This window comes from Pieris napi, chromosome 16, assembly GCF_905475465.1.
Source record: "Pieris napi chromosome 16, ilPieNapi1.2, whole genome shotgun sequence".
Taxonomy (NCBI): domain Eukaryota; kingdom Metazoa; phylum Arthropoda; class Insecta; order Lepidoptera; family Pieridae; genus Pieris; species Pieris napi.
In genome coordinates this window covers 2,137,855-2,159,977 of record NC_062249.1, presented here as the reverse complement: position 1 = coordinate 2,159,977, position 22,123 = coordinate 2,137,855, and the positions used below count along the sequence as shown (strand labels likewise).

Genomic DNA, 22,123 nt, shown 5'->3' with positions numbered 1-22,123 from the left:
ATTATTCGGCAACAGTATTGTGTTAATGCTGTTTATTTTGATTGTAAAATAAAAATATGTTTTACTTCAATACTTATTTATTATTCCTACATTTCTTATCATCGCAGAAACTCCCAAAAAGCAATATTCATATAGTACGTAAAAAACTATGAAGGTGAGAATCCATTGTTTCATTTGTAGTTTTGATAAAATATGTGATATTTAAAGTGTTCTTTATTCTTAGACTGTGAGCAAGTTCTTTGCATCTATTCTAAGAGAAATCCTTTACCAAAGTAAAAAAAAATTTACATAAAAAATAAAATTATAATAATTCATTCAAAACATGTTTATTTCTGTATGTCAGTACCAAATCAAAACATGTCTATGTAAGTCTCTAAATAAAGTCCTTTTTTTATGTATTTACTAAGATATAAAATAAAAGTAAAATTTAAGGAATTAATTATCATTAAATTTTTTTGATTACACGTGTTGTCTCAAAAACTTTGTTTTATACACATTATTTTTAATAGTAGTTCCGACGGAAAATGTCAAGTTTAATAAAATACTTCTATACATTTGATACCTTTTTCCTTAATTATTAGGAAGTTCGTATTGTCAAAGTGACTACAAAGTTGTACATAAAAGCCAATATCAAAATTTTATTTTACTTCAACCCGTATAACCGCCATAACTAACCATGTCTTTTATATGACTAGGGGCAAAAGGGCAGGAGGCTCATCTGCTCTTAAGATATAATGATATATATAAATAGATAATCCCATGAACCCTCACTCAACCAGAAATGTCGCAAGTGCATTGCCGGCCTTTTAGGAATTGGTACGCTATTTTCTTGAAGAACCCATGAAGAAGAAAAAAAAAGTCGAATTGATATCCGACACACTTTATATCCAACATCTCACACTTTTTTTCTTATCTACTCCGTGATAGTCACTCTCTCTCTTACTCTTTTGATGGCTGTCGCTTTATGCTGCTCCAGTAAGGCTGACATTGAACTTCAAAACTAGTTAAAGTTATGTCTATATTGAATCTTTACCACAAACCCGTCTTATCGTAAGTGACCTCAGATGCGCGTGCGTCGTTTATGATCAGTCACAATATGGCCGTCACACGAATCGCTTTATTCATAATATTTATATTGTCTGCGCTCGCGCAAGACAGCTTTACACCACAAATAACTGTGCAAGCTTTTAAACCCAAAGGATTTAGAATATATCTGCCAGGTATGAAAATTTCTGTCTTAGTTAACAAACTTATTTTGATGCTTAAAATGACGAAATTAAGGAAATAATGAAATAAGGTAAATCTCTAGGCCAAATCTTGTTTACTAACATATTCAGCAGTTAAAGAGCTCAATTATGTTGGAATTATAGAAGACTGGCTGTACTTTGGTGGTTAAGCACAAAAAGTAAAATTATTTAAAAAAAAAATACAAAGATATTTATTTATGTTTATTTAAGCCGTACATATCTTAGCCGTGTCAAATCATATTGTATTTTTTTTAAATCCAATACACAAATATACAGACATACAGTATTTACAATTTACTTAACCTACATAGTCATAATAATAATAATTTAATAAATAGAAAAATAAACCAAAGACAAAAGTTCAGTCCCTGTGGCAGTGTACCTTTAACGCTGGCAGCATTTCCTCGATGTGTAGCGATACTTATTCATTGAGCGAAAAAAATAAATTTTAAAAAACATTCATTCCAGGAGATGCAAACATTAAATTTCTTCGTATACAAGTCCAGCTTAATTCCACAGTACAAAAAAACCGATTGGATGAATTTGTTTTTCACGAAACAAAGGGCTATTGGGTATATGAGAAACCGGATATTAAATTAAGGATAGATGATGTAATAAGATACGATATATTTTTCTGCACCAAAAACAGTTTCATTAGTGATCCTTCTGGCGACAGTAACAGTCAGTTCTTTTGTAATGGCTATGTTAAAGCTGATACCTTTAATGTAACAAGTAAGTATTATTCTAAACCTTCTATTAAATAAAACAAAAAAATCGGTTTACTGACGATAGTTGAACGTGACAACGTCATAAGAAAATACTGATGGAATGGTTGCATTTTTCAAAAGAAAATTTTAATTTTATTTGTTTGATAGATATTTTGTATGGATATAGAGAAGGAGATAAATGGAAATCACAATTGAATTGATCAAGTTACATTTATTTGTACGCATAGATACAATTGTGTTAATTTTTTAACGAACGAACGCTGCCGAACGCGGAGGCCGATTGTGCCTCTTTGTCGCTCATTCCGCGCTCTCGCTTGCACTTCAAGCCTTTGGAATGCCTCAGAGTGAGGTAACGCCGCATGCGTCATGTTTTTTCGTGCGTGCAGCCGGCTCCATCGAATAATAAGACGTTGTCACGTCAAAAACTTAGGGATTAAAAGTGGTGGAGAGGTGCCAGTTCTTCTGACCTAAATGTGATAAGAACTGGCAGTAAACATTATGAATAATTTCCTTTTCATTCCTGGTCATAATATTTCAGATCTAGATGAGCGAAATGAGCTACCACCAGTGTATAACCGTGAATGTCTTTCCGAATTTCGCCTCACCAAAGTACCTAATGGTGAGGTGTGTTCCGGTGATGTATTATTGGAAGAACACTTCGATGATCTCTTGAACCCAGAACTATGGGAAGTGCAACATTATATACCAATGGATCATCCGGTAAGAAAATATTGTGCTGATCCTGGATTCAGGAGAAATTTATTTCGGTTTCGAAAGTACACTGTAGAAATAGTTTTAATATTAATATTATACAAATCATCCATCCCTTAGGTTTAATAACTCTTTATAATCTTGGACAATTAAGTCAATTTTTGGGTTCGGAACTTGATGCGGTTTTCCTCTTTGTTGCGCATAGTTGGTAGATTCAATTGCAGCACAGTGGAAGTTCAATTGCACGACTTCCGATTACTGTACACTTTACTAGGCTAACTCTTCCATGCCTGCCACCGTACGAGCCGTATAAAATCAAATTTCATCAGCATCACCTTGATTGCAGGAAGTCATCCACGTATTTCACAAGACACTTTCTTAAGCGAACTAGCGAATTGTGGATCGGACTGCCAAAACGACCTCCAATTGTTTAAGGAAATACTCTTTCTTTAAACAACCTCCTTCTTCAACTTGGGAGCCAAAAATCTACTAAAATAGGTGTCCATGGACTGCGATTATTGCCGTTTTTGGGCATCCCATAGGCTCGTTTGCCCTCTTATTGAATAAAAAACCGTTTTAATTAAAGTTCTTATTTGTCTCTTTTCATCTCAGGGTAACACGTTTTGATAGAAAGTAACATAAGAGTACCTTTTTTAAGGAGTGCAGTGCAATCAGACTGATTATAGTACTTATGAATCACCCTTGTATCGCTACAATGTCAAGTCATTCACGTCACCGTTCCTTCTTATTTCAGGAGCATCCATTTGTATCATATCAGAATATTGATAGTGGGACTGTATATGTTTCTGGTGGGTCTCTCAATATTCAAGCGATGATCCAGACTGAACTGCAGGGATACAATCAGGAGTCCTTATACAAGGGATCTTTAGATCTCTATAGTGGGTACATAAGTTTACTTTGGCGTGATTTACTACTAGACACATTTATCTTGTTATGAACAGAGTTTTAAATTAATATGATAATCTACAATGCCATCTAGATAAATAATTGTTGGTCATATTTTATTCTAGAATTATTTGTGATGTCGTAACCATTCCGAACATTTACGTGACATACTTTATCATTTGGCTCATGTATGCATGCTTGCAGTGTCTTCGTTACCCTTTCATCCTTTTTCATTAATTCCTTATTTAATATTTAGATGAGTTTTTATTTGAAATTATACTTCTTTCTTGATTTCTCTTTATATTTCATAAATCCTTTTTCTAGATGTACTGGCCGAGTCTGCGCTATGCATGCTATGGGGCCTATGATTTTGCCGCCTATTGTCAGTGGCAGGGTGAGATCACGCGTACCGTTTAAATATGGGACTATTCATATTAGAGCAAAAATGCCTATTGGTGACTGGATTTACCCAGGTAGGTATAAATATAAGAATATTATGTACTTTAAGAACTCTTCCTTAATTCATAGCGTATTTTAGGCAGATACAAGTATATTGTCACAGATCCGAAGTTACATATTGATGTAATTTTTATCAAAGAAAAATCCCAAATACTGAAGAACAACAAGAAAAATCCCATAAACCCTGGCAGTAAATTCACCAACTGGCTGTAAAGAACTACCTATTAATTCTCTACTCTTCTGTCTTCTTTCCTATAACATCTCCAATGAGCGCCCAGTTAACGTCTAGTTTTAAAGTTTATCTATAGTAAATGTAAATTATTATATATTTTTTAGAGATGCTGCTAGAACCATTAGCAAATAAATACGGTAGTATGTTCTACTCTTCTGGAGCTTTTAAAATAGCTATGGCTAGAGGAAACAGAAACTTGAATGATACCAAGTATAATAGTAAAGTAAGTGAAAGCGAAATTATAAGTTACATCGTAAATCTTCATTTATTTTTCAAAAAGTACGTTTAGCGGATGAAATAATGTATTAAAAATTACAATATCTTTTCATACTAATTTAGTTTATTTATTTGAGCTTCCGTATTCGCTTTGAAATTAGAACAGCGTTTTGAGATAAAAATTTAGTATGTGCAGGTCATTATTAAAACTTCATCATACATTGTAAAACTAGATATAATTGTATTAGTATTAAGAATAACAAAATTGCAGGTGTTACAAGGCAGACCAATTCTTAATTCAAAATGCAAACGTGTCTTTGATTATTACAAAAAACAGCGCACAGACAACTCATCTTGGGGTGATGACTTCCATATCTATTCTCTTACATGGCAACCAGGTATTATTTTATTATATTAAGTCAATCTTCTCGACAGCTTGCCTAGTTTTCTACTTTTGAAACGGGAATCGACTCCTAAGAAATGAATGAAATTTGGGCCTCACGCTAGTACAGTTCGGTGGCGGTTGATGGAGGGATGTTCAAATAAATGTTAAATGGAACTCTTTGCTTGCAGTCAACTGGCTGTAATCGTTTAAAACTTGAATTAGGGGTTGCGACGCTAGACTCACAAAAAACTAACTTGACTTATGGAAGGGTTCTTAAACCTAAGCGATACTTATGTTACCTATATTGAATATAAATGTAGTCGATCTATTGGAAACATTTTTGGAAACGAGAATGGTATATTACAATTTATGAAAGCGCATACTTGCTGGGAGAGATCATGAGGCTATACGTCCCGGACAAATATTGCCGCTGCCGGAAACATAACCTTTTCGCTGTGCGTTCGGCTCGCACTGTCCAGCGACAACAAGCGCCCATTCCCCGGTTACTCTCACTGCTTAATGGGTTTCTCGACTCTTCACCGGAGAGCGACCTGTTTGGGAAGCTTATGGGAGTGGTATACTGTGCTTTAAGAGTGTATCTGGAGGGGATAAGAGGGTAATGCTACCCTGTACTGTAAATCTTAATTGTATTTTATTATTTTTACTGTATTGTTTATTGTTTTTAGTCTAAGTTTGGCCATTGAGCTGTTAATAAATAAATAAATGAGTATGGGAAAAACTAAAGGACTCATTTTCGCCTCAACTGTGCGATGATTCGGTTTGCGCTTCTAATTATTCACGAAAATATTTATGTAACCTAATGTTAGGTTACTCACTTCACAAGAAATTAACAGTGAAATGAACGTTAATATTTTGTTAGAACGTTACGAAGTTTTTTTTAGTTATTCTTACATTTTTGCAGGCCAAATCCAGCTATCAATAGACGGCACGCCATGGGTCACATACACACCTGGTTCGTCTGGTCTCAGGTCATGGCTTCCAAAAGTCTGTAGACAAGACTGGTATACTTTACTGGCAGGACCCAAGATTGCGCCATTCGATCAGCATGTAAGAAACTAAAAATAACTGCAACCGTTAAGTATGTTAGAAAGTGTTGTCATTTGAAGCTTTGGGGTGGAAATTATTTTAATTGAAACCTATAAGGTTATAGTATATATATTTAGTTTATATATCCTAGAAGCAGTGCTGTAAAAATGCTTAAAAATTATTCAAAACATTTAAAGAAACTTACCCGTGTCTACCGAGGGATCTAGGACGGCTGTGTGTGCCAGCATGTTGCCCCACGTTGTATTGTTACGCCATGGTTATCAAACTATTTAATCACCTTCCCAGAAGTTACAGATCACTGGCAAGCAAGGTGCCTTTATAGCGCGGGAGAGTATTTAGACTATAAGTTTCGACAACAATTATAATTTTACTAACTGTTCTTATTATTATTATATCATGATAATTAATATGACATTTTCATGCCTATTTTTATATTGCTATGTGGTGACTTTTTTTTTCAATCTGAATGTTTATAATTATATTATAGCACATTAGTAATTCTTTACGTAGGTGAACGGCCAAAGTCTCCTGACACATAAAGTTGGTTGTTGCCTTTGAATACATTGTATAGAACAATTCGTATTGGTACGAAACTTCTTAAAAGGCCAGCAACGCACTTGCGAGCCTTCTGGCATTGTGAGTGACCATGGGCTTATCACTTAACATCTGGAGAGTCTCCTGTCTGAAATTTACATAAAAAAAGAACTAATTTTATTGGTATACAAATTTTCCTGGTTTCATTGAATAAGATCACACAAAACTCGTAATTTTCAGTTCTATTTAAGTCTTGGCGTAGCAGTTGGGGGCACGTTCGAATTTCCGGACAATGTTGTAGCAAGCTACGGGAAGCCGTGGAAGAACAGCGACTCCAGAGCGGCTCGGGACTTCTGGAACGCTAAGTTGGATTGGCTCCCAACCTGGACCCAGCCAGTACTTTCTGTGGACTATGTGAAAATTGTTGCTATATGAAAAATAAATATGATTATTTATATGCTTTTTAATCACCACAAGAAAATTGTCTCAAAGTCATAGATTTTTGACTACATTTTCTAGGTTACTCTGTGTAAGCTACAATACATCTACTTGTTTGCCATGGTTGATTCTGGGAACGCAACGAATTGTCCATCCAAAATTAAAAATACATAAAGTAATACAAATTAGTAGCTATTATGTTTCCTTTTGGTCTGCGAATACTAAGCTCAAACACGGATAAAGTTATCTGAGGTCAACCGAGAATATTACAGTCTCGATTAAGGTGTCAAAGTGCACAAGCTGAAGCGATTTGAACAAACATATATACTGTTTTTCTTTCTCTAAACTGAAGTTCATTGGAAATCCTGGTTTGTATGAAATTCATTTTTGTGTCGTTCAGACCATTAGCTTGAACTGAATTAAAATCAACCTTTAGTTACTTACTTGACTTAATGTCCTGTACCCCGAGATGGTGTAGAGGGCGTCCACACTGAGTCTCCATCACGTTCGGTCTTGAGCCTAGTATTTCACCTCGCTCCAAGTCTTTCCCTCCTCTTCTATTCTCTTTGTCTCATCTGCAACTTGTACGACGCCAGGTTTGCTTGGGTCGGCCACGCTTCCACTTTCCTTGCGGATTCCAATCTAGCGCCGGCTTGGGGATATAATTCGAATCTCTTCGGAATGTACCATTTCCACGTCGCTTGATCTACTGGCTAATCGGAGTTTCTCAGCTCCAAAAGAGCTCGTTAGAGATCTCGGGCCAGTAGATACCCAGAATACGGCGAAGACAGTCTTTAGTGACATTCCACGCAGTACAGATCGGATCCTAATATGTTTTTACCTTTACCTTTTTTTTACCTTTACCTTTAGTGCATATCTTCTATATGCGTTGAATCAACTGCCAATTTTATAAGCATGTAATGATTTACAAAACTTGAATCACCTCTGTGTTTTACCTGGTTATTGCATAACCCGTAAGCTCTATTTTATAACGTGAAATATTATAGGTTTCAGGCTGATAGACTCCTAATTGCCTAAGAATATGTGAATCAATATATTAAAAATCGCGATTCTTATTACCGTAACCTTACCTTGAAGATTCGCTAGACCAGTTTGATTGGTGTTCAGTAACAAAATGTCATTGATAAATATAGCTAGTGTGTTATTATTTATACAAATATTTTCATTTATTTATGCACAAAATGTGATACCCGAAGTAACAATACAGGTACTCAAACCTAAGGGCATAAAAGTGTTTTTACCTGGTAAGTTTATTTCAGATATAGGATTGTTAAAAACAGTTGTCTAGTTGATTTTACAAATGATTTTATACAATTCATAATACGGTATTTTATTCTTTGATATACAGTCAAAATAATCACGTTAATTAACAAGTAGTTTTTATAAGTTGCACCTGATTTTATCTGTTATTGAAGCACCTATTGTCTATTAATTATAAAGATTGTATTGTTTGAATAGGTTCCAAAACTTCTTTGAAAAATTCTTTCACTTCTAGAATCGTACATTATACCTGAAGAACATAGGGCATAGAATACATATTACTCGCATAAAACAAGTGTTCAGCCAGCCGGGACAGACCCCTAGTTTATAATATTTTTATGAGTAAGATTTAACTTCACTTTTGCACTTCTCTGTGCCATTCTTAGCTGGCACTTTTAACGCCCCCGTTTCACTCAGCTTTTAGATAGAGAGTTGTTTAGAGATAAATATCTGGTCTGGGTTCGATAACCTGAGAGTTGAATATCCATTAACCTTGGCGCATTTTTATTTCTTCACCAATTATGTACTGTAATTGACCTTTTATATACAATAGCTTTTGCTCTGAATAAAGTCATTTTTTTTACGTTGTATCAACTCAAGTTTCAATAAGAATGAAAGGATTCAATTTATTTTGATTATTTGGTCCAGAAACCTTCGCAAAGTAAAAAATACTGAAACACCATTTACAAATTATCATCATTCATGTGTTTTTTTTCTCCTTCATGTGTCCTTTTTATGTATATGTTTGATTCTTTAATTCTGTCTAAGTAAATGATAAATGATTTATTTTCTATATGTAGGTTTGTACAAACACTTTTACACGTCAAGCATTTTTTTTTAAACTAGATGAGTTCGACGTTTTCTATCTGACTACTCTGAGAAGAAACGCCGAAACAAACTCAGAGGTCACAGTCTCTTTTAAAGTCCAGACATAATCTTGGTCAGATCATGTGAAGACCATGTAGGTTGCAGTCAGAAATGGTCTTTTGAGGAAAGAACCACACAGATTGAGTGGACCTGTCCAGTCAGTGCACGCATTTGTCAGTAATCGTGCAAAGTAATTAACGTAGAAACAAGTAATTTTATGTCTTATAAAGATTTGCACCACGTGCTTAGATATATTTTTCTCACAGTGAGCCTGGTAGAGATCGTTCTGTGTTACTGCAACGAAGTTTTAGTAAATAAATAAATTCGTGTTTGTTTTGACATACTTAAAAATTTACAGAAAATGCAGATCATTTACCAATAACATCATTTCTATTCGACGGCCTGCTTTACAAGGAGAATGCATCAATTGCGCAAAGCAACATTGTCCGTCCCATATGGGGGTTTGGGGCGAAAACGGAGACAGGGGGATGGTTGTTCCAAGATCCATTTGTAGAGATAAAAGTTAACCAAAGGATTGTTTACCACATATTTGTCTCGACGGGGCATGGGGAAGTGGGACAACCGAACAGTGATGGTATTGCAAACTTTACTTTACCGGGATACGCCAATACGAATCGGTTATATAATGTCATCTGTAAGTAAACAATTTAAGTATTTTTAATAATAAAAAATATATATCGAAATTAGTAATAAACATACTACACAACTTAAATACCTACTGAATGCCTAATACATTACATATATAATGTTGTAATGTTTGACGACTCATTGGTCTAGTGGTTAGTACCCCTGACTGCGAATCCATGGGTCCCGGGTTCGATCCCCGGCTGAGACGAACATCGATGTGATGAGCATTTGGAGTTGTGCTTAGGTCTTGGGTGTTTAAATATGCATTTATAAGTATATCTATCTATAATATGCATGTATATCCGTTGCCTAGTACCCATAAAGCTTCACCAGCGTATCATGGGACTCGGTCAATTGGTGTGAATTGTATTTAAAAAAAAATTGCACTGATAATAATAATAACTTCAGTCATTATTACTAAGACTATCAAAAAGTCTGTTACTTTGTAGATCTATTAATATTGGCTAATCAAATAAACTATATAACGTTTTGAACTAATTTGACTTTAATGTTATTAAATTATATCCGATATATACATTTTAAAAAGTACGAAAACTTTATGTGCGTTTTCTAAGATACAACTTTGCTATTGCTCTTACATTACGATGACTGTTTTATTAGTTTTTTTAAGGGGCCAACGAGCAGGAGATTCATCTGATGTTAAGTACCGCCGCCCATAGACACTCACATTGCCAGAGGGCTCGAAAGTGCTGGCCTTTTGAGAATTGGTACGCTCTTGAAGGACCCTAAGTCGAATTAGTTCGGAAATACAACGGTGAGATCAGGTGCCTGGCACAAATCGTCTAAGATCCAAGGGTATTCCGAAAAGAGAATTATTGTGAAACGTATTGCATTCTGACATAAGGGCGTTTGCGGAAGTCTCGTTTCAGAATCTTATCGATACAGCACCTTACTACGAGTCTCGACTTAGTAAGACTACTGTACGATAAAGATGTTTTTTTATATATGTTAACGTAAAATTGTAAACACCGTTAGATTGTAATCTATCTCGCGAGATTATAAACTGTCGAAAGATTGTGAACCTCAACGAACTGCTTACAATTTAACGTATTATTATTCGGTAGATTGTACTACACTAACTTAGTTATCATTCAAACTTCTTTGGTCAATTACAGATTAATTTTACTTCCCAACAATTTCATATAACTACCGAATAATAATACGTTAAATTGTAAGCAGTTCGTTGAGGTTCACAATCTTTCGACAGTTTATAATCTCGCGAGATAGATTACAATCTAACGGTGTTTACAATTTTACGGTGACATATATATAGTAGGGGCCAACGAGTCTGCGGCGCCCAAAAAGGGCAGTCATCACAGCCCATAGACCATTTCTAGTGGATGCGTTGCCGGCCTTTGAGGGAGGAGTACACTCGAATTTTGGATAGTTGTAGGTCGTATCTCTCAGGGATGACCCCCACTGGGAGTCGATTCCACAGTTCGCAAAAGAAAATGCCTTGTGAAACGGACTGTGGACGACTTCCAGCCATCAAGGTGATGTTGATGAAATTTTAAATTCATACGGCTCGGTGTTGAAATGAGACAGGCAAGCAGATGACGAGAATTTTTCTGATTTCTCAATCTTAACGCAAAATTATCAGTAGGTATATTTATGATGCTTTCCTTTATAAGCAATTAAATACAAAGAAAGAAAAATCTATTCATATACCAACCAGTTTCGTGACCTCTTCATGTTAGAAAATGACAGCTCTAGGCATCAACAAGCTTTTTAATTCATTTATAGCTCTGGTAGACCCGTCAGCACGGGGCCCGGAATGTCGAGAAACAGTAACGAAAGTTCGCGGAAAACGCGTGTGCGCTGGTGAAACCATATTTGAGGACAATTTTGACACTTTTCGAGAAGACTTATGGCAGATCGCTCATTACATTCCTATCGACCATCCAGTAAGTATATACCATTTTTCTAGGCTTCATCAGATGCCACTTTAATTCTAAAAGTTGACTGGTAACAACATCAATTGCCGGATATCATTCGCTAGTCTAAACAGTTCCTTAGTGACCAGATGCTGGTCCTGTACGTTCCGCAACCACGACTTCTTCCTTCTACCAACCCATCTCTTGCCTTGAAGATTGCATTGTTCTAGTGGAAAGTATCTCCAATTTCATAAGTTCTTGGGTTTTAATCTCGGATGTAGCCGCTGTTGCAATAGCCCAAAACAGTAAGAGCACCAAACATACTAACTCAAACTCAAAATATCTTTATTCATGGGTAAACAAGTACACGTTCATAAGTGTCCAAAAGAAGTTAAATTAATTGTACATTTACATTTACTACTAGTTCGCAAGTCAAGGGCGTAGAGCGGGTAAGAAGAACTGGCAAGAAACTTTCCGCCGCTCTTTTTAATCGCCAAGTATTGAGTCATACAAATTGTTTGAACTGGAGCAAATCAATCCCAAGGATTAGGATCGTTTAAGTATTCGTCAAATTTATAAAAAGCTTTATTGATTAATTTACGTTTAACGAGGGCTTTGAATTTATTTAGTGATAATTCTCTAATTTCGCTTCGGAGTTTATTGTAAAAATGAATACAATTTCCATATAAGGAGTGGTTTATCTTCCTGGTTGGTGATGCCTGGTTGGTTGTACACTCAAATTAGTTCTATTTCGCGTATTATACTGGTGAAAGTCACCATTTGTTTTAAAATCTATAAGTTTTTATTTTTTTGTACATACAACAAGGCTTCGAGAATATGTAGAAGTACTAAATAACACGACGTTTATTGAAACTTTGATCTCAAAGTGACTAACAAATTATATGGTAACAAATAAAGTTAAAACGCTGAGGATTAGTTTTAAGAAGCTTGTATGCAGCTTTGCATATTAATAAAATTATTCATGAAACAGATAGAAATGTATGTTGCCTACTAGTACGCTTACTTTCAGGAACACCCCTTCGTTTCCTATCAGCGATTGCAGAGTAACCCAACAGTAGTAGTTGAGAATGGTAATTTACGAATTTCACCTAAACTACAACAGGACCTTTTCCAAAGGCAGAATAAATCCATTTTATCTGGAACTCTTGATCTTACCAGTGGGTATGTCCTTAGTTAAGAACTAAACAAAATATTTATTCCTTATAGATAAATAGAGTAAATAAGATTATCAATAAAGTTGTATTGTACCTTGAAGAGGGAGCTGCGCAATAATGAAAAATAAAAAACATCGACAACTGTCAAAAGTCTCTACGAAGATCAAAAACTGTCTTTTTGAAGTTATACTTCTTTAGGCGCGTTATGAAAAATTGATGAGAGTGAAATTTTACGATGCGCGCGCACCGTTACACACAATTAACAGAATGAAGTTAGTAATAATAATAATAATAATAATAATCTTTATTTCTTCTCTCACATATACATACAAGGGTTAGTTAGTTAAGGTTAGTTCTAGATGGTATGAAAATCGATAATAACTATGTTCAAATTGTATATTTTAGTATTTTTATATTTAGAACACGTGTTTCGTAACAGTACAATTAAACAGTGTGAATAAATAAATATTAATTTGGTGTTTTTATTAAATCAATTCCATATACGACGGTGATAGTATTTACTATTTACTAATAATATTTTTATTGATTAATTTTAATATTTATCGTTAATCACTACTGCATTTTACTTTTTTTTTTCCATACGCCAAAGAAGTATAACTTGTAAAGCGTGTACTTAAGTACACACACTGTTTTTTTCACTCACTTACTGTTAATTCTCTTTTATATAAATATTATCCATAAAACCTCAAATTGTATAATTCCGTTAAAATCTGCATACCATGGGCTTTTAGACCAGTGCCGATAATTTTTGAAACCAAAATAAATTACAGTAGGATGTAACCCATTAGAAAAGGAGGGGAATATGATCAAAATGAAAGGAAAAATAAATTACGGTCGATCTGAGGTCGGGAAGGGAAGGGGGGGGGAGTTTTAAGGGTAAAAAACGGTTTATCTCGATTTCCGGCAAAACTAAAAGTCCTATCGAAGAAAACTAAATGGCAAAGTTGTAGGTCATAAAAAGATCTACAACTTTTGTATTCACACATTTTTCACATAACCTCAAAATTTCTGTGAAAAATTCAAAAAACCAACTTTTTGGTTTTTTATTTCTATCTTTTACAAAAATTTATTTTTTTAAACGAAATTTGGTGAAAACTTACCTTATTATGTCCCAAATATACTGTAATTTATTTGATTAAAAATATTTATTTTTTCACCTTATTTTGAATTAATATCGAAAAAACACCCTAATTTTCAATCGAAAATTCTGACGTCAAAATTTCAGCTTTTTTCAAAAAGTTGATGTGCTTTCAGTGCGTTGAAATCTCTACTTTCCTATGGTAAAAAAATATATATATAATACCATAGTAAATCTTCTTGGAAAATGCAAAAAATCTTATGTAGTAACGCCCAGACCCGTCATCCCCTTCCCTACTTCTCTATGAATCTTCTTTAAATTATAATTAGATGCCTATTTATTGCTATTTTAAGATAACTTATATATACCTGAGTGACCTAAAAAAAAATTTTAGCCTTTAGATGGGCTAAAATTTTCGTATTTCATAGAGAAGTAGGAAAGGGGATGACAGGTCTGGGCGTTACTGCATACGATTTTTTGCATTTTCCGAGAAGATTTACTATGGTAATATAAATATATTTTTACCATAGGAAAGTAGAGATTTCAACGCATTGAAAGCACATCAACTTTTTGAAAAAAGCTGAAATTTCGACGTCAGAATTTTCGATTGAAAATTAGGGTGTTTCTTCGATATTAATTCAAAATAAGGTGAAAAAATAAATATTTTTAATCAAATAAATTACAGTATATTTGGGACATAATAAGGTAAGTTTTCACCAAATTTCGTTTAAAAAAATAAATTTTTGTAAAAGATAGAAATAAAAAACCAAAAAGTTGGTTTTTTGAATTTTTCACCTAAATTTTGAGGTTATGTGAAAAATGTGTGAATACAAAAGTTGTAGATCTTTTTATTGCCTACAACTTTGCCATTTAGTTTTCTTCGATAGGACTTTTAGTTTTGCCGGAAATCGAGATAAACCGTTTTTTACCCTTAAAACTCCCCCCCCTTCCCTTCCCGACCTCAGATCGACCGTAATTTATTTTTCCTTTCATTTTGATCATATTCCCCTCCTTTTCTAATGGGTTTCATCCTACTGTAATTTTTTTCACTTTTTATTTATTTTAAAGGCTATCTGCACTGGTCTATTTCTAAAAATGTTACACTTGTATTCCTTAACAATTTTGATAGAATTAATGTTAAAAGATTGAAGCGAACAGATTTGAAAAAGGACATTCTTTGACATACTTACTTTGCGGAATTAAAAAAATCATATTCCAAATGAAAATCATACGACCTCATGTACACTCACTCTCAAATCATCACACAACACAGCCGAATTACGTATGTAGTCATTTTTATTGATTTATTCCTTTCGTAATTGTTTGAACATCATCATTGGCTATATGTTTAGTATAATTGTTTTTCATTGTATATAATTTTTAACTATAGAATTAGGAAATAGATATAGATATTATATATGTATATATAATATATATCTATACTAATATTATAAAGAGGAAAGGTTTGATTTTTTGTTTGTTTGAAATGAATAAGCTCCGAAACTACTGGACCGATTCTTTCACCGTTGGCAACCTACACCATTCCCGAGTGACATAGGCTATGTTAATCTATGCTATGAATAATCATGAATAATCTAACCCAAGGTGTAAAAAAAAAATAAACAAAAAACTTCCTTCAATCGTGTGCGCCTCGAAAACTATTAATGATATAACAAAATGATGTATTACAATTTTCCAGGATACATCACTATCTATAAAAAATGTCGCGATAGCATGCCTCTATCTATTATAGTTACGTCACAATAAGCGTCCTTTTATTAATTTTTTTATTAAAGTACCACCGCTAGAAAAGGCTCTTTATTCGTACCTAGGTATTGATCCTTATCAAAATAATTACCAACGTTTCAAATAAGCTACAATTTAATGGCATAACCTCCTAAAAAGCATGGTGGATTGGTATTCTCCTGCCTTTTCTCTTGAATAGTTTACTACTATGTAATATAACAAAAGTCTTAGCCACTGCAACGCTTGGCCGAGTCTACTGGTATATTATAATTCATTAAATATCAAACAGTAAATATCAGGTACATTTAATCTTCGATTTTTTAAATTATTTTCGATTGATTTAAGCTAATTCTTAACTAAACGGTTTAAGTGCCCGTTAACTTTAATAATGATATTAACTTTGTTTTCAGCTGTACAGAGCTACGCACTTGTTCCATGTCGTCTATCGGCGTGGACATCGTGCCTCCTGTCGTAAGCGGCCGTGTTACCAGCGCAAGATTTGCCTTCACCTACGGGACGATACACGTCCGAGCAAAGCTCCCGCAAGGCGACTGGTTATATCCAGGTATATTCTTGGATACAGACATCATATTACATTTATTTATTTATTGTATATGTTAACGTAAAATTGTAAACACCGTTAGATTGCAGCAAAACATGGCCCGTTTAGACGCGCCACTAATATAACAAGAAACAATATTAAATTTAAATTGAAATATTATTACATCAATCAAACAATTACAAATTATGCATGACAAAAATTATGCTAATCAAACATCATCTTCATTTAATTCTTATTCGAATATAGGAATACATCCTGTATTCGAATGAGAATTCTCGTCAAGAACAGGTTTCTTGCATCGTCTAACTGGGGTGGGTCAATTTTAATGGTTGAATAGGCAAAATATTATAGTGTGTAATGTATATGTTAGTTATTTAAATATGTTCGGCGTCCTGGTTTACAGAAAAACCGTGTCCAGTTTGTGTTTCTACCACACCAACCTCTTTTCTATTTAAGATATATATGTCACCGTAAAATTGTAAACACCGTTAGATTGTAATATATCTCGCGAGATTATAAACTGTCGAAAGATTGTGAACCTCAACGAACTGCTTACAATTTAACGTATTATTATTCGGTAGTTATATGAAATTGTTGGAAGGTAAAATTAATCTGTAATTGACCAAAGAAGTTTGAATGATAACTAAGTTAGTGTAGTACAATCTACCGAATAATAATATGTTAAATTGTAAGCAGTAAGCTGAGGTTCACAATCTTTCGACAGTTTATAATCTCGCGAGATATATTACAATCTAACGGTGTTTACAATTTTACGGTGACATATATATCTTAAATAGAAAAGAGGTTGGTGTGGTAGAAACACAAACTGGACACGGTTTTTCTGTAAACCAGGACGCCGAACATATTTAAATAACTAACATATACATTACACACTATAATATTTTGCCTATTCAACCATTAAAATTGACCCACCCCAGTTAGACGATGCAAGAAACCTGTTCTTGACGAGAATTCTCATTCGAATACAGGATGTATTCCTATATTCGAATAAGAATTAAATGAAGATGATGTTTGATTAGCATAATTTTTGTCATGCATAATTTGTAATTGTTTGATTGATGTAATAATATTTCAATTTAAATTTAATATTGTTTCTTGTTATATTAGTGGCGCGTCTAAACGGGCCATGTTTTGCTGCAATTGATGGCTGCAACACTGTGGCCGGCAACATTGCAAACAATAGCAGCCACACTATGCAATATTGCAGTAATGTCCCGGCCATATAGCCAAACATGTTTTGTATAGCCACATATGGCCGATGTTGCCCCGATGGGTGGCCGGACGATTGCTAGGCTATCGAATTCAACTGCAATATTGCACAGTCAGTTCTCTTGTTGTTTCAGTCACTCTCTTTGTTATGGCATAGTGTATCCTTTTCTACGCGACATGACGTTTGCTTTGAGTGAAGTGTGCCTGTTGCTTTATTCTGTGTTTTGCGATCAGCTGTATTTGACGTTAGATTACTACGTAAAAATTACTGCTTTTGACATTCTAGTTCTTGAATAATTTATTATCAAGACTTATTTCTAGACTCAAATTGTCTACAGTTTCACGCCTATTTAAGTAAGGTCGAATCCACAATCTCTTCTTTTTCTGTTTCTTTTTTAAAACAATATAAGTTGCTGGGACAAGTGTGATTTCGTCAGCCATGGTTGCCGGTTTGTGTAGCCCGTTTAGGAGTCTGCATCATGGGCCATACTATTGCAGACATATTGCAACACATTGCCCAGCCATAGATTATTCGGCCATCAGCTGCATTAAAATATTTTTCTAATGGCCGGACAACAACAGTGCAGCCATCAATTGCAGCAAAACATGGCCCGTTTAGACGCGCCAATATAAGAAGTGCTGCTAGCGAGTTTATTAAATTTGGAATAAGATAGTCTCGTGTTTTTTTCCCAAATAGATTATTGTATTTGGGTAATAGAAATTAGTTTTTTAATAGTTTTAATTGTATACCTTATTTTCGGTAAAGTAGATTTTATTTAATTATCCTAGCTGCACTTTATCTTGTATAGGTATAATTTTGAAAATGGCAAATAGCTTTCTAATAAATAAATAATCCTCTTTATATTGTGATATTAATTTTATAGGAGCGATGAAATTATATTGTTTGAATCAGAAGAAAAACCATTGTTTTGTGTATTGGATTTATTTATAAGTCAAGTCGGTTTTCTACAAGGGTAGGCAGACATCATAGACCTCCTTGCCAAGATTCTTATGTACATCTCTTGCTTCTGCTACTCTCCTTGAACAAGTACCACTACATTTCCAAGGCTGAGAATTGAGATATTTAATACAAAATACAACGAAAAACTTATACTGTTCTTAAATCAAAACAATATCGCGATTCAAGATTCCACAGACGACATCTATTGGTTGAACATAAAACTATAATCATTTAGACACTCCTAATATTGTATAATACACGCTCGTCAGTTTTCGGTGCTTTTGTCCTGTTCTTTTTTCAATACTATTTAAAACATATTGAGAATCGAATCGATCCGTTTTTTGTTAATGGTTTACGTTTTAGTAAAAAATTAATTGAAAAACGATTCCATGATCGACTACTATTTCATACACATGTAAAACTTTTGAAGTGATATTTTTAGTCACAAAGCAGGCGTCAAATTCGTCACTAAGGGGATAATTTACCGTCCAAAAACATACATATTATTTAGAATTTAATTTGAGATTTTTTTTTTAAAGACAATTCACACCAATTGACCTAATCCCATGCTAAGCTGGTGAAGCTTGTATTATGGGTACTAGGCAACGGATATACATACATATTATAGATAGATAGACATATAAATACATATTTAAACACCCAAGACCTAAGCACAACACCAAATGCTCATCACATCGATGTTCGTCTCAGCCGGGGATCGGACCCGGGACCCATGGATTCGCAGTCAGGGGTACTAACCACTAGACCAATGAGTCGTCTTTAATAATTTATTATTATTTTCAGAGATCCTGCTGGAACCACTTTCAAAGAAATATGGCAGTCTGAACTACGCTTCAGGTGTGCTGAAAGTTGCCATGGCAAGAGGGAATACTGATGTGGACAACGAGCGATATAGTAATAATGTACAATTTTTATTTATCTTTTTCGAGTCAAAATTCATAGTAGTTTATACTTTCAAAGAAAAACGCTTTTTACCGGATTAAAGTTATGTATTATTATAAATTTACAACTATTTGACATAACTTTAAATTTATCCGACGTTTCGCGTGCTTTACAGCGTGCGTGGTCACGGTGACTGAAGACAAAAGATGTTGAATGTCAAAAAGTATGACACAGCTGCAGAGAAAGTTGCATTATCTGTATTTATTTCCCCGGAGTTGGTATCGACTAAAAGATGGAGGGTTTTGGCAAAAATTAAAATTATGTCAAATAGTTGTAAATTTATAATAATACATAACGTTAATCCGGTAAAAAGCGTTTTTCTTTAAATGTGTAATAACAGTTATGTTAATCAAAGACAATACTAGTTTATACTTATTTAGTTGTAGTCAAAAAGTCAAATCATTTATTCATATAGGTAACACAATGTACACTTATGAACATCAAAAAAGAAATAAACATTTAATGCTTCTAATTTTACATTATCTGCCCGTTCTCAAATCAAGGGCGTAGAACGGAAGAGAAGAATTGTTTTAAATCCAGTAGTTTTTGAGTTTATTGGTAACAAAAACGTAAAATTCCTCTTTATAATATTAAGAATAGGCTTTATTTTATATTTGACGCATATCCTACTTTGCTTCTTAAATATGTTTCAGTGGCTGATCGGAGGACCAATTCTCAATTCAAGATGTCGTAGTGCGCTTGAGTTTTATCATAATAAGATTGAGGGTGACCAGTTTTGGGGCGATGAATTCCACGAATATTCACTTACGTGGTCTCCAGGTAATTTTACCGTACGGTTTTTTCTAGCCACAAGTATAAATGCCAGTTTAACCGTAAAAAGGTAGGTATACCTATTTACGTTAGGGTTTTTCGGAAAAATATCGTCCCTCTATCGATACTAGGAACAAACGTAGGCTGCAATTTTCCCGTACTAGACTATCTAAAGTTAGTAATTATTTTTTTGAAAAGGGATTTCTTTAATAAAATCCCAGAGGCTCTTTTATCTCTGCCTTTTAATAAATTTCAGAAATGCATTAAAGAAAAGCTGTATAAAAAGGCTTACTATAAAGTTAACTAATATCTAGTTGATAAAATGGATTAGTGCTAGACAGGCTACTTCTAATTAATTTGCGATATTTGTTTTAAAATAAGCCTTGATTGATGATTTGCTATTTTAAAAGAGGTACAGTGCGAGCACAAAAGACACGAATTATAATCGGATATTATTTAAGTTGTTAACAATATTCTTAATTTTATTTCTTATTATGTAACAAACTGTGAAACAATTAAATAATACAAAACATATCTAATCAAATTAAATGATGGTTCTTAAAAGTAATAATGAATCTCAATTATTAACCAAATAAAAATCAATGGTCTATTGACTCGATCATAACATTTCCTGATAATTGCAATACATTTATGATTTAAATGTGTAGTGTATCAATATTATAAATTAAATTAAATTACTATATTATGTTAAACATTCTTTCCCTAGTTTCTTTACGACGCCTATACATTTTGCCGTCTTATAAAAAACGAAACCAAATTTATTGTTGTTATTGGTCTAAGATCCCGCTATACAACGACCTTCACCGAGATGCTTATTTAATGAAACTTATTTTATATATAATTTAATATGTCAATAAATAAAATCCATATGGGTTGCCTAGCAAATTTCAGTCCAGAGTATGTTTAATTAATTTAAAAAAAATATATTTTTTTAAACATTTCACCGGTATGATTATTAGATAAATTCTATACCAATCGAACGTATGAAGCCCATAGAATATGCAAACGTTAGGTTGTTTTTAATCAATTAATTATTTATGTGTAAATTTTTTATGTGACACTAAAGTATATATACATCTTTAGTATAAAAGAAGGTTATAGTGATACATATATAATACTACCCTGATTAAAAATATTGATTGAAAAAAGTTCAAAAAATGTACTACATGCAAATTATAAAACATTTTTTTTTTTAAATATTAATTAAACATACTCTGGACTGAAATTTGCTAGGCAACCCATATGGATTATATTTATTGACATATTAAATTAAATATAAAATAAGTTTCATTAAATAAGCATCTCGGTGAAGGTCGTTGTATAGCGGGATCTTATACTATATAGAAACAGTGGGAAATGAAACGGGTTTTAATTATTTATTTTTGAGAACATTCTCTTCGAACTTTTATTTCAGATGAAATAGTACTAAAAGTAGACGGTGAGGAGTGGGGGCGCTATATGCCTGGAGCCACTGGCCTGAGATCCTGGCTTCCAGCTTCATGCAGAGGAGACTGGTTTGAGCTCCTCAATAATGGTGGTATCATGGCACCATTTGATGATCATGTTGGTTTTAATAACTGTTTTTTATAATGTATTGTAAACAAAATCAATTAAGTTTATAACGTAATGTACTACCTACTGAACTACTACGTACTAGTGTTTATGTATACGTCGTACATAAACACTAGTACGGGGTACTTATATAGTATGATTACTAATTTTATATAAATTTTTTAGTTCTATATAACATTGGGAGTAGCTGTCGGTGGTATTGTGGAGTTCGCTGATGGTTTATCAACGGGAGATAAAATACCTAAGCCTTGGAGGAACAGGGGTCGAAAAGCTGGATTCTCTTTCTGGCAAGATAAGGAGAACTGGTACCCAACCTGGAGCACACCAGATCTGCTTGTCGACTATGTAAAAGTTGTCGCTTTGTAATTTGAAAATACGCAACAAGGATTTAATTTGTTTTGTTATTTA

General features: G+C 33.7%; 2 protein-coding genes across 2 annotated transcripts; both read left to right on the top strand.

The window, feature by feature from the left end:
- Positions 1–1,080: 1,080 nt before the first annotated feature.
- Positions 1,081–6,943, top strand: LOC125057123 (beta-1,3-glucan-binding protein-like). The gene is made up of 9 exons (XM_047660603.1): positions 1,081–1,220; positions 1,716–1,979; positions 2,514–2,695; positions 3,441–3,589; positions 3,917–4,065; positions 4,388–4,506; positions 4,771–4,897; positions 5,807–5,952; positions 6,727–6,943. Exons 1-9 carry the CDS (start codon positions 1,082–1,084, stop codon positions 6,919–6,921), a joined length of 1,470 nt encoding a protein of 489 aa, XP_047516559.1. The 5' UTR covers position 1,081; the 3' UTR covers positions 6,922–6,943.
- A 1,093-nt stretch (positions 6,944–8,036) lies between these two features.
- Positions 8,037–22,102, top strand: LOC125057122 (beta-1,3-glucan-binding protein-like). The gene is made up of 9 exons (XM_047660602.1): positions 8,037–8,189; positions 9,431–9,727; positions 11,485–11,645; positions 12,646–12,797; positions 16,046–16,200; positions 19,193–19,311; positions 20,005–20,131; positions 21,558–21,706; positions 21,881–22,102. The coding sequence occupies exons 1-9, from the start codon at positions 8,060–8,062 to the stop codon at positions 22,079–22,081; spliced, it is 1,491 nt and encodes a 496-aa protein (XP_047516558.1). The 5' UTR covers positions 8,037–8,059; the 3' UTR covers positions 22,082–22,102.
- The last annotated feature ends 21 nt before the right edge of the window (positions 22,103–22,123 follow it).